This window comes from Prinia subflava, chromosome 10 (assembly GCF_021018805.1).
Source record: "Prinia subflava isolate CZ2003 ecotype Zambia chromosome 10, Cam_Psub_1.2, whole genome shotgun sequence".
Classification (NCBI taxonomy): Eukaryota; Metazoa; Chordata; class Aves; order Passeriformes; family Cisticolidae; genus Prinia; species Prinia subflava.
In genome coordinates this window covers 26918591-26931914 of record NC_086256.1, presented here as the reverse complement: position 1 = coordinate 26931914, position 13324 = coordinate 26918591, and the positions used below count along the sequence as shown (strand labels likewise).

Genomic DNA, 13324 nt, shown 5'->3' with positions numbered 1-13324 from the left:
TGGTGGAAACTCACAAAGTCCCAATGCTTGAAGCTGTCAAGGCAATTACCCCTGAAATCCCATCCAGCTCAGCCCTTGCAATAGGCAGAACAGTAGCTCTCTTTCTCTGACTTGGTTTAAAAAATTCCTGCGGCTACTGATGGAGTCGACAGAATGAAAGCCAGGCCATGGTGTGTCTGGGTGGTGAACATCTCCCAGACTGCTCCACAGCTGTGGGCATCAGTCTCTATGGCTTTATACAGCCCCAGGCCCCCTGAACCACAGGCTTCCCCACAGCCACCAGGCACAGAGCCACTCCTGGCTCTCTCAAGTCCTCTCTGTCTGCCTGCATGCTTCTTGTCTCCATCACCGTAGTACTGGAGGCTGGACCAGTTACCAGGAGAGGACACTGCGTCACCCTGAGGTGGATGGATAAGGGCTGCCTGCCAGGGGATGGGAGTCAGAGGGAATTATCCCCACACTAGGATGTCTCTGCTCCAGGGAGAGGGATGCCCATCATTTTGGGAAGTATTTCAAGAGCCTGTCCAGCTGGCAAATCCAGGATAAGTGAGAAATTCCAAGTAGCAATGCTCTGTTTGAACTGCTGGGGACAGGCACAGAAAGGTGGCATCTAAAAGGGTGGTTAAGTGTCTTGACACTCCAGACCATACCTTGAAGCTTGGCTGGGGGGATGCAGGAGAAGGAGCATCTCTGCAGGTAGGTGGTCCCCACAGGGCAGGAGAACTCGGCGTAGTACACGTGGGACTGGTCAGGGACACGGCAGTCAACAGGCTCACAGGTCACAGATCTGTCCCACTGTCCTGAGCTGCATGTCAGCACCACCTCCTGCTGCAGAAAAAGCAAAGCTCCATCAGGCTCCTGAAGAGAGCTTTGATCTACAGGTGTCCCACCACAGCAGAAAGGTCTGACCCAAGTTTAAGGATGAGGAGAGCTCTCTGCCATTTATCCTCCCCCAGTGTGCCCTTTCTCCCAAGTCTGGACAATGAATCACGAAGCCCTGACCTGTTCACAAGGAGATGTGTGGGGTGTGAGAGCAGCAAATGTGCCTTGGGTTAACAATCCAGCTACTGTGCATGTTACATTGTCTGGGTAGTGCCAGTCCACATTAAGTAAAAAGGAAAATCCCTTCAAGATACACTGAAACCTCTTGAGGTAAGCTATTCCCAGCTCTATGCACTGCAATTTCCTCTCCTAAAAATCAAGTCTCACTTCAACTGTTGTCAGAAAGCTCTTCTGTTGATTGTTTTTCCCTAAATGTACCAATTCCCTCATGCCTCAGCCCACACACCCCATTGAAATCATCATTTACAAATCCTAATAATACAGCCCCTCTTGCTCAGCTGGGGAACTGCCTGACATCAAAAACCACCTTGGTCCCACCACTAAGTATGGTCAACATGTGCTACAGACGTCATCAAAACTGAGTGGTGGATGATGGTTTGCTGTGAGCAACCTGGTTTGGTGGAAGGTGTTCCTAGCCACAACAGGAGGGGTTGGACTTGATCTTTTAAAGGTCCCTTGATCTTTTAAAGGTCCCTTCCAACCCCGATTGTTCTATGATTTCCATTCCCAAACTGCTAACACCCCAGCCCAGGGCTGCAGACCAATATTCCTGATGTCCCTTCACTAGATAAGGACAGTCACACTGCTGGTACAGCTGAACACATCACCTGTCCTCCCAACCAGCAGGTTTTGATTGACCCTGGATGTAGTGGCTCTGAAGGGCATCACTAATTGGAGCCTGGCACTCCCAAGTGTGCAGCAGGATCATAGTGTAGCTGAACTAGGTGGAAAGCATGCTCAGGAGAAGAGCTGTGTGCATTTTCCTGAACAGGGTTACCAGCCAGACGTCACTGCAATATCACTGGAGGGCTCATGGCAAGGCACTTGCAAGCTGCCCTCTGCTGTGACAGCCACTTGGTGAAGCTCTGTTCAGAAGTTTCCCATCTCACTGCCAAACACAGGCAGACTTATTTTGTGTGGTTTCGTTTTGGAGAATGGGAACATTTTGTTTTCCCCGGGCATGCCTTGGCCCACAGACCCAGTGGCCATGTAATTAGCAACCTCCCAGTGATGAGCAGTGCATCTCCAGCTGCCCTACTGCACTCACAGTGCCCACCTCTCCTTTGGCATGGGAAACCTGCCTGCCAGGTGTCACAAGCAGAGCTCCAAAGAGAGGAAATGTCACCCTGCTGACATGGCCCAACTCACTTTCCTCTGTCCACCCCAAGCAAGTTCATGCTCTCGCTCAGTCTGGCATGTAGATCAGCTCAGCTCCAGGGACTCCTGTTCCCCCTCCAGAAACAGCCTAAGGACAGCACGCTGTGTGCCTACACCCCTGCCAAGGTGACTGCCTGGACCAAGGCAGCTCAGCTCCCTAGGACTCATCACCCCAGGTGTCCTCAGTCAATAGCTACGAGCTGTGCTGGCTCCTGGCTTTTATGAGGTAACCCCCAACCCTCTGGAAAGTGGGACAAACTCTTTCACGGTGACCTCTGTGCCATTATTGCAACACAGCACAAAGGAAGAAAAGCTCCCCATGCTCTCAGCTCCCTCTAAATATAGCTGTTCTGCAATGACTTCATTTTTTCCTCAGCCACTAACTTCAGCTTTAAGAGAGAAAACATCCCAGGGATGTTTAACCCTCCAAGCAACGCCCATCTGGAGAGCAGAAATATCTACCCCTCCCTCTGCTGGAGTGCATCACCTTGACTTGGGACATGCCCTGCAGCAGCTTTCAGCCGTGCTCTGCAGACAACACAGGACTGGGAGAACCAGGACTGCAGCAAGGGAAAGAGGGATCTCCAGAGCAGAAACACTAGCCATGAGCACAGGGGTCCAGCATGGGAGCTTCACTGAGCTGGGATGTGTTGGGAAAGCAGCAAGAAGGTTGGGGCTGGAGGAACAAAGTGGTCTGTACTCTCTCCAACCACTTCAGGGTGGTTAAATCTTTTTTCTCTAGGTCTTGGTCCCCTGGGCCGTCCTGAGGCGCACTCACCTCGGTGGAGCCCAGCCTCTTGCCCCCTGTGGAGTGGAGGACGAAGCCCTTTTCACAGGAGACAGAGCACACCATGTGCCTGGGGCCGTCCGAGCTGCAGCGGAGGGTGGCAGCGTGAGCAAGCACGGGCTGCGCGCAGGCGCCTGACCCCGCGCAGGCACCGTGGGCACAGCTGTGGAGGAGAACAGAGAAGGCATCAACCAGGAATACTGCAGCAAGGGAGGGCTCTCCCCAGGTGGCAGCTGGGTGGAATGAAGGCTCAGCAGGTCACGGATGCCTGGAGATGCACACCCTCCACCTTCTTCCAGGCTTGAAGCCTCCTGACAACGATGGCAGGAGAGTACCTTATCCCAGCTCTGTCTTAGCTGGGCTTCATCCCAACCCCACACCTTCCCACCAACCACCACCATGTTCTTTCAAGCTGATGAAAGGAGGCACAGCTCAACAATATTCCAAAAATTTGTGCTGCATGCACACAGGCCTGTCACCCTGGTTTTTCTGAGTTTTTCTAAAACCTTCTACTTGTTCATAAGATAGAGTCAGTTCTTTAGTTTCTGCACAATATTAGGAGCAGTTTTTCAGGTTCTCACGCCTTGGAACATAAACAAACCTTCTTGTTTCTGTTCACTGTCTTTTGTTTACATATTTCTAGCCTGAAAATAATGTTAGTTGACAGCTGGTCTGGCCAGTGGGGTGAAGGGGTAGTAACCCCAGAAGCCAATCCACAACCAGACCCACAAATGTATAAAAATGAAAGAAATAAACAGGTTTGCCCTCTTTTTGAGGAGCAGTTTTTCACTGCAGACCTCCTGCCTCCACCTTGTTATTCTGCGTGTTGGTTCCACACAGGCCCAGTGTGCACACAGCCCAGCACCAGAGGGGCTCCTTGCAGGTAGACCAAGAGAACAAAAGCAGGGAGGTGACAAGGTGACAAGGAGAAGGGAGGCAGAAGGTACATCTTTGTATAGCTTTTGAATCAGATATGTCAAACTGTGTATAGGACACTGGAAAATCCACAGATGATTCTCCGACTGCAAGGAAAGGTTCAGCTAAGAGGAAACTTCTGCAAATACTAGGGAATTATTCATGAGATGTACTTCAGACCCTGTACTACAGACAGAGGTACAGATATACTCCAGACCCTGTGCAGTCTCCCTTCACATCCACACAGCTCCACCACAGACCGTGGTGGAAGGGAGAAGCCGGATATACAACTGGCTCTGCAACCCCACTCCCGTCACCTTCCCCCTCTGCCCTGATGGTCTTCAGCACCTCTGCTCTTCCCACAGGCAAACACTGCACTCCAAGCCTGCTGAGGTTGATGCCAGGCTCTTTGGGACCAAGACCATCTCAACACACACCTGTCCAGCTCTACAGCCTCAGCTGTGGCCACCAAGGTGAGATGTAGCTCAAGGGAGGAATAACCTTCCCCTCCATACCACTGCAAGTTACAAGAGGTCCCAGGAAAGTCTGCAATGCATCACCCATTTCTCAGTCTGCAGTGCATCACCCATTTCTCAGTCTGCAGTGCATCACCCATTTCTTAGTCTGCAGTGCATCACCCATCTCTCAGTTTGCAGTGCACCACCCATTTCTTAGTTTGCAGTGCATCTCCCCTGCCTTCCCTCTCCTCCTCCTCCCTGCAGCAGCTTCCCACTGAGGAGCAGTGATTGGGTACTGATTATTTAAGCATCACAACTCCATAATGAGAACCAGTGTTGGTCAAAGGGTTATGGTTTCCATCAGTGAATTAATGCAGCCATTCATTAATTGCCTGGGATGGAACTGGGACAAGACACAGGGCAATGCAACAGCTGCCACACCCTGGTTATCCATCAGTCTGGCTTTATCTGTTACCAATGACATAGGTGCAATACCTGAACTCAGCCCTCCTCAGTCAGGGACAGAGGTGCAGCAGCTTCAGGCAATAACTGGGGATGATGCTTTACGTTTTAGCTTTCATGTTTTTCAGACTCTGTGCTGCCTGTGCTGCAGTTCTGAGCCTCACATTCAGTGCTGCTGAGCTCTCTTCACAGAGCAGGGACACAAAACAAATCCTTTTCCTGCTGAACACCAACGACAACTTTCAGGCCCAAAAGCACAAACAAGGGTGGCTGAAGGGAGGAACAAGAAAGATGGGACCTCACACCCTGGAGCTGTACTTGGACAATTAAACCCCAATATGAAAATGGACCAAAACTTATAAAAATGTGAGACCTCATGACTGGTTTGGCATATTGTGACCATTCTTAGCCCACCTTGGGTGTAGCCCTGGTCAGGCCCTGTCCTGCCCAAGGTGTACCCTTAAAGACCTTTCAATAAACACCTACTTTATTCTCTAGCTCTATCCAGCCTCTATTTCAGGTCAGCCTCCTCAAGGCATCAGTTTTTGGTGACCCAGGGCAGAAGGAGAAGGGCAGAGCTGTACCTGAAGCCCTGCTCTCCTCTGCTCCCTGCCTGGCACAGGGCTGCCGGCCCTTTTCAGGCACTGCCTTCCTCCCAACCAGGCAGAGGCCTCTGCCTCTTGCCTTTACTCAATGTTTCCAGCCAAGGATGCACAGAGCTAGAAATACCACAAAAGATACACACACAAAAAACCCAACAAAAACCAAAACACAGCAAACCCCAAAGAAACCCAAATCGGTGCCGGCGCAGATGTTAAGGGAACGCAATGTGCTGTTGACTCTGGACAAGTCCACCAAGCCAGCGACATGGTGGAAACCTGCAGGCCACAGCCCTGAAAGAGCCGGTGGGCACAGGAGGGGACCACAAAGGAGAAGAAGAAGAAAGGGGCTGTTTTTTCAATGCAGACCTGTTTATGAAGTGAGAAATGGTTTCAGGGCAGCTGCTGCAAATTCTTTCACTAGCTTATATTTCCATTTGCTTCCTTTTTAAAGAATTTGTTTTATGAGTGCAGCATTTGTCAGGTCATTAGCTTCTGAGGGCATCTGTTCCCAATTGCAGCCCTCTCCCCTCCCCTCCCGCAGTCACCCTCTCCGGGCAGTTGCTCTGCTCCCTGCCTGTGCCCCTGGCTCACACTTGCTCCTGTCCCTCGTTCCACCGCCCGGTGATGGAGCCACTATCCTCAGCTTCCTCCTGTGTTTGTCCCTGGACACTCATGTCCTCTTTCCACCCTTGCTTCTCCGTTCTATCCTCACCAGCCATGGGTACGTTGTCTGGGGCAGCCTTGGCAGCTGGGACAATGCTGTTATTAAACAACAATTAAAGTAGGCGCTAATCCTTTTGAGCGCTACCATTTTGGTGTTCCACCAGCTCAGACATGAGCAATGTGGCAGAAAGTAGATCAAGACATAGCAGCAAGTTTCTTACGTATTATAAATACAAAATGTTACATAGGGTAGTCATGCATAAGAGATTGATAATTGCACGTCATAACAACAAAATATTTTTATGTACATCGCATACATATACTCATGCACATGTTCTGTATGTGCATGTAGATAGAGTTTAGAAATAACAGAAAAGTTTGGGTTAGAATAATTACCTTCCTCTTTGTCACCAAAGATCACTAGCTTAGCACTGCTTTCTCTGTGATTAACAACACCCCTAATCCTACAAATACCCACTAGATTTTATTTTGGAGATGATCTGAGACCGATCAGCTCAAGTTCTGAGAAGCTGTGCTCATCCTACACCTTGATTTGAAGTCTGGTGCTGCTATTCCAGACCTGAAGAGGAGCTCACATTACTGAAAGCTGTCTGATTTTCTCAAATATATAGATAATCTTAAAAATTATATATCAACCCTACCAATAAACACTGCCTTGACTGCTTCCTTCATCAGCATCATCACTGCCATCACTGCTGTACTTGGGGCCAGGACTCTTCTGAGCCTGATGGTGAACAAGTGCAGGTCAAAAGAGGAAAAAGCCCTGTGACCTGGCCCCATCATGATCCACATGCCAGGGCTCGGGTAAAGTGATGGAATAAATCACAGCTCCCAGACCCTGGAACACCCTAACAAAGGCTGGACAAGGAAATGGTGCAGTTAGCCCAGCTCTGATCTCAGCATGAAGGAGCTCTTTCTGCTTTTGATGATAAATGAAATTCCTGTATCACAGCTGCAAACTCCTGACTTCTGCCCATTTCTGATTCAGGCCATATAAGATGTGGGACAAGCCAATATTTTTTTACTTTTTTTTTCTGCCCAAGACATCAAAAAAAATTCCACTTCAATCCCAGCATCTTTTGAAGCTCAAACTAATGATTTGTCAACAACATTTTTACAAAATACCAAGGTTTTTCTGCTAAGTTATTTCATGTCAGCACAAGCCTGCACGATGCTCTGGGCTCACCAAGCCCCATAACTTATACATCAAAGAAAGTTTCAGGTCTGGAAATCTGTGAAATTCTGCCTAGTGATGGCCCTAACTGCTCCAGAATGGTAAGAGCTTTGTTCTGAAATGGAAAAAAAACCATAAACTAGAGCAAAACTCTTACTTTGGGATCCTGCATCTCCCTAGAATAAAAACAGGCAGCCACTACCAGCAACAGAGCACGTTAAGCCAGTGGTGGCAAAGGTAGTATGGTAACACTGCTTTGTTGTGACAAATCCCAAATTCTGAAAAGCTGAGATTTCATGTTTTACAGCAATCACTTAATGCAACACAGAAAATACTGATGGATTTACCCACATCAAACTAAGCCAAGCGAAATGTGGTGCAGCTGCCTAAAGTATAATAAATCATCCATACATTGCTGTAGTGTCTACTCAAGCTTTCAGCCCCAAGATTGCTGCTGAAACATCCCTTTATCATCAAGCTCCAGCTCTTAACAGCGGAAACTTATGAGTTCTTCTCATGGTGAGAATTTTTGGGAGAGGGGGTTATGGAAGATGTTGACAGGAAAGTAAAGGCTTCGGCCAAATCTCCTGAAGTTAAAAGTCATCACTGCACATACTCTGGTGGAGTCTGGATCGTAGCACACAACATCAGGGAGATAAAAGGTGTTTACCCCAACGCGGTCTAGCAGAAGAGAATAGCTAGGAAATGAGAAAAGGTGTTTTGGAAATACTTGGGAATGTCTCCCTTCAGGCATGTTTCCCGCGAAGGGGAAAGGTCTCGCTTTTCCCGTAAATCTGATGGCAGCCATCCTTGTGGGAGCAGGCTGCGTGTACAGACCCAGCGGCGGTGATGCCGCGTGATTACGATCTGCTCTGAGGCTGTCATCTCAAGAAAAGGTGTTTGCTTCTCTACGTGACTCCAGAAGAAACTTGGCAAAAAGCAACACCCCTGTGAGTCATCTGCTGTCATCCTCCTCAGAGACAGGGAAAAGGCACCAGTAAGACACCAAATGACCTGCTGGCCCCTCCACACCATAGTGGCAAAGGGAAAAAAGAAGAAAGAGTAGAGAATGTGTTTCCAGACAGTTCCTTTCCATGTTTTTGTTGTTGTTGTTGTTGACTACACCAAAATAGTTGTATAGAGGCACAGAAAATGAGGTTGAATGGGATGTCAGGTTTGGTCTAGTCACCTTCCCAACCCAAGCCAGGATGGACTGTACCCAAAGAACACCTTTATCCATATCCGATCTCCACAGGAACACACTCTGCCTCATTTTCTCATCTTGTCCACAGGAATTAATTTCTGAGCCACATCCAACACCATGAAAGACATAAAAATAGCAGAAGATTTCAAAAGGGAGCTGCAAGCAGAAGCCATAGCTGGGCTGCAAGACTTATGCTGTAAGATTTAAAGAGGAAAAAATATTTATCATGACAGAGAGGAGATAGAGGATCTGACAGCTCTGTACAGACACATAGGCACAGAAAAGTTGTCTGCTGGCAGGAGGCATTCAGACCTTTCTGACAAGGATGGAGCAAAAGCAACAACTTTCATCTTGAAATCAGAGGCACCTTTTCAGCAGAGAGGGTCACTGGATATGAGAATAGCTCAGCAGGGGAGATGGTAGACTCATCACCTCCTGCAGCTTGTGACAGGAGATAAGAGAACCTTCTGAAGGATGCATTTAATCCAGTCCCTGTGAAAAACCCCTGTGCCTGTGTATGACATCAGGAAGGGCAGGGCAGAATGGGGGAGACTGGCTGTAGCAGAAAACCGAGGGCCCTGCTGGCAAACCAGTGCTTGCTCCCTTCTTCACTGTGCACAGGAACTCACACAACTGATCTGTGTTGTAGCTCACATTCCCTGGATGTGTCAGGGGTCAGCTCTGCTTGGAACAAGTGCATCAGACCGGGTGGCCCTTTCCAGGAGGTAACACCAAGCACCCTATTTGAAACCTGCTCAGTTACTGTGTTTGACTTAAGACCATACTGGTAAAGAACTTGTGCTGGGAGATATTTTTTTCCTAGGTGAGACTGGCTAGTCTCAGGGAAAGGCAGAAGACATCTTGAGCATCCCCAAAAAAGCCTACATATAGAGCACTACTCTCAAGAAGCTTATCAGGCTGCAGACAGCAAATGGGATGGGGCAGTCCATGAAATGGTGTCTGGCCCTCCTAGGGTTACCTGTGACACCTTCCATTGTGGAACTGGACATTCATTTTAATTTTAATTTAATTTAATTTAATTTAAAATTAATAACACATTCTACAGTGCAGTCTTGGCCAGGGACCCACAAGAGAAGTCAACAGGCTTTGATGGTGGAGGAGAAGCATCTCTAGAGGCCTCAAAGGCAGAGGTGAGACTATTCCCCAAGAAAGGTGGCCATCAGGACCCTGGAAATACACAATCATTTAGGCTGGAGAAGCCCTGTAAAATAAAGCCCAACCATTAGCCCAGCAGTGCCAGGGCCACCACTAACCCATGTCCCCAAGCGTCACATTTACATGTGTTTTAAATCGCTCCAGAGGTGGGGACTTCATCCATGGGGCACCCTAACCCAGAGGCAAAGGATCAGAATTTTACAGTCCCTTCCAACCCAAACTACCTAAACTCCAACCCATTCTACATTTCTGTGAAATAAGACACCAGCATGTCTACCCAGGGTGCCCATAAATCTTCATGGCATCACACATGCAGCTCATAAACTGACCCTGCATAAATTTGGTTCCTGGAAGAAAGAAAACAACCCAAACGAAACCTGTTTGGGAAATTCAGCCCTCTTAGCTGAGTAAAGTTTGTCAATTGAAAATACGTAAATAACTCCCTCCCCCATAAAATTTTTTCTCCCTCACATCCATTTTCCATACTAAAAAAATCCAAACCAGGCTCCCCTTGATGCCATACACCCACTTTTGGGGAAGCAGAGGGGGGCTTTCACACAGGGAATACAAACACAAAGCAGATTGCCTTTTGTAGCACCTTTCCTGTGAACCCACCCAGGCATTTCCCAGCACATGTGAACATAAAATAAAACACACTAAAAATAAAAGCAAGCTAAAAATAAACATAACAGAGGAAATGAAAAATGTTCCCCTGGTTCAGTGCATAGCCTGTACCAAGTTAAACAGGAGGGACTGTGGCTCAGTTTAAGAATGCAAAGAAAAGGATGAAAGCCGGGAGATTTTGGGTCTCCTGGGTGGAAACGTTTTAAAAGTCTGATTTCTGCTTGACCTCGTGAGGTTGTGATTGGGAGCAGAATGCACAGACAACCCTGATTTACTGGCAGAGGCAGCAGAGAGGGGTTCCTGGCGATGGCAGTGAGGACACTGCACTGCTTTGGTCAGCAAGGGCTCTACCAACCTTCAGCACCTTGAGTGGGCCCAAAAGCAAAAGGCAGCACTTTCTTCAAAGCAAGCACATACTTTTCTAGAGTCAAACACCTGTTGCATCCTGACCTGGAGAAAGCTGCATTTCAGCAGCAGTTCATCATGTTTCATCAACATGATCTCCATGTTTTCCCCAGCCTGCAAAAAGCACTGTGAGATCCCTCAAGATGAAAGATGCTACAGAAATACCAACCAGACGTATATTTATTATTTTGGCAACGAGCATTTCTAGGCTGAAGGCAGGAAAGCTCACGTCTTTGTTGCTTTTGTTGCTGCCCTTTCTCAGGTTATTTTAGGAAAGCCCTCACGCTCACGTACTGTGTACATGAGGCTGGGTGCGTGCAGACGGTCAGCTCAACTCCCTACAGGAGGAACATGGGTGTCCTGTGATCTTTTACAGTCAAACATCTCCCAGCCTCTGAAGATTTTCCATTCCCAGGTTTTTATAGGTGATTTCTCCCCCTGCCCACCGCCAGAGTCCACCTGCTTTATGTGAAATGAATTGTTAACCTTTAATAATAAATACACTGCGACGCACTGCTTTTGGAGATAGAACAAGTTTAAAAATATAATAAAGGGGGCATACTTGAATATTTCCTGACTCAACAGAGGATTTTATTTAGAATAAATAAATAAATAAATATTATTAGTGTGGCTACTCGAGGCTGTAAGCCTAACCTCCCTGCCCCGAGTATTCAAGGTTTCAGTTCTGAAGACTGATACTCTAAATAGAATTTTCTACTCAGAAAACTCTGGGAATCTGATTTACTTTGAGTATTTGCTAAGGGCACATACATATCCTGCAATTCAGCATATTGCTCTGAAGTCAAGGCTGTGGGGAGCCCATGGGAGGGCAACAAGAGGAAGAGGAGACACAAGGATCCTGCTGTGCCCCTGGAAAATGCACACAGCTTGGTGTGCCTTGGCAATATGGGAACTGGCTTGTGCTTCAGCTTTAATGAGACTTTTATGAGGAAAACGTCTATTTTCCTCTCTATTTGCCCCTATATGGGCATCTCCTCATCCCCAGTCAATGCTCAGCTGTGTCCAGTGAGTCTTTTCCTCCTTGCAGTCACTTCTCAGGGGAAGGGAGAAGCTCTCAAGCAATGAGAATGCAAGATTATTTTAAGGGATGAGAAAATGTAATTGAAAAACCACATCAGTTGGCCAGGGACTTAGAAGCGTGTGGGTACATTGCTGTAACAGCTACCAGGAGGAAACACGCTGCATTTCAGGTGAACACTGATCTTTTAATGTAAGGTTGAGAATAATATTTATATACTGACTCACTAAGATTTATGTTTTTTTATAAATCACACATGCACTTAAAAAAAAAAAAAAAAAAAGCAACTTCAGGATATTCACGGCTTCCAGAACTCTACATAAATCAATTGTACCACAATCCCACAGGCTTTAAGACAAACACACGCACACACTCATTTGTTATCAGGGATGTTCACCCACCCAGGCCATCAGCAGAAGGAACATAACATGAGATGACCCTGGACAAAGCCCTTCTGAGCTTAAGAACCCCAAAGCTCCAGCAAAGCTCCACTCAAAAATCAGTATTCCCAGTGGTGTGGTTTGAGCAACCAGCTGAACTGGAGCCCTGGATCAGCACGTGTGTGTAACTTCAGGGAGCCTGGGGTCTGAAAGCAAAGCCAGGCTCAGCAGGTTGAAGTGCTGAGCCCTCTGTTGGCATTACCACCATGTTCAACAGGGCAGTGTGAGGCTCTGCGAGGGGCCTGGATGGACCAGGAGTGAGAGCAGAGAGGATGAGGAGAGCTTCATCCCTGCCTTCCCCAGCACGGGAAAGACTGGCATGGATGGGGAGATGGAGCTTGTAAAGTAAGTGCTGAAGAAGCCAATGCTTCAGCTTTAGCAAAAACTCCCAGGGATAACTTCTCAGACATTTTCAAGGTTCTCTTGGTTTTCCCACCAGGAATCAGTCCCTTAGTGCAGTTTTGTACAGATGCAGAGGCCATGCACAAAATCTGCTTTCTGCCTTCCCATTCCCTCCAGCAAGATAAGCAAATCAAACTCATTACGGCAGATCTTCCAACAATACCTCAAAAGCCACCTAAGGACAGTCACAAAGCACTCGAGGAGAAGATAAAACCTCCAGAATTCAAAACACAAACTCCCAGAGGAGAGAGCAGTAACCCCGGGTGGCCTGAGCAGACCATCCATACCTGTAGCACTGGTGGCCACATCCCTGCTCGTGCTGCAGGAGGCAGGTGGTGAGGGGCTGAGAGGAGCCAGGCTGAGCCAGGGTGCGCAGGGCCACGGCCGCGACGCCCACGAGGGCAGAGGAGAAGTTGAGAAGCACCGAAGAGACCTGGGGGGGTGGGTCCTCCTGGCCCTGGGTCACGTTGATGATGAGGGGGTTGTGCTGACACGACAGCTCGTGCACCCCTGTGAGACAAGGCAAAGAGAGGAGAGACTAGTCCAGCTCCAGGGATTCGCTTTTGGTTCACACCTGCTCCTCTGTCCTGGGTTGAAAAATGGTTGGTCCTGGGTTGAAAATATTCTATTTTCATCTGTTGAAGTCGGTTGGGAGATATTGTTCCTTATCTCTTATAACTTTAGGGGCAGAAAGAGGGTGGATGCCTTCTGTTCATGGGACACCTGATAACA

The 13324-nt window shown here is 48.0% G+C and overlaps 1 protein-coding gene across 1 annotated transcript in view; it reads right to left on the bottom strand.

The window, feature by feature from the left end:
- LOC134555172 (pappalysin-2-like) overlaps positions 1-13324 on the bottom strand; it is a 55769-nt gene that overhangs the window by 27776 nt on the left and 14669 nt on the right. Inside the window, exons 10-12 of the mRNA XM_063406548.1 lie at positions 12880-13102; positions 2999-3170; positions 651-828 (exon numbers count right to left, since the gene is read on the bottom strand). Of these exons, the coding sequence (XP_063262618.1) occupies positions 651-828; positions 2999-3170; positions 12880-13102 (573 nt within the window). The remainder of the gene's footprint in view (positions 1-650; positions 829-2998; positions 3171-12879; positions 13103-13324) is intronic.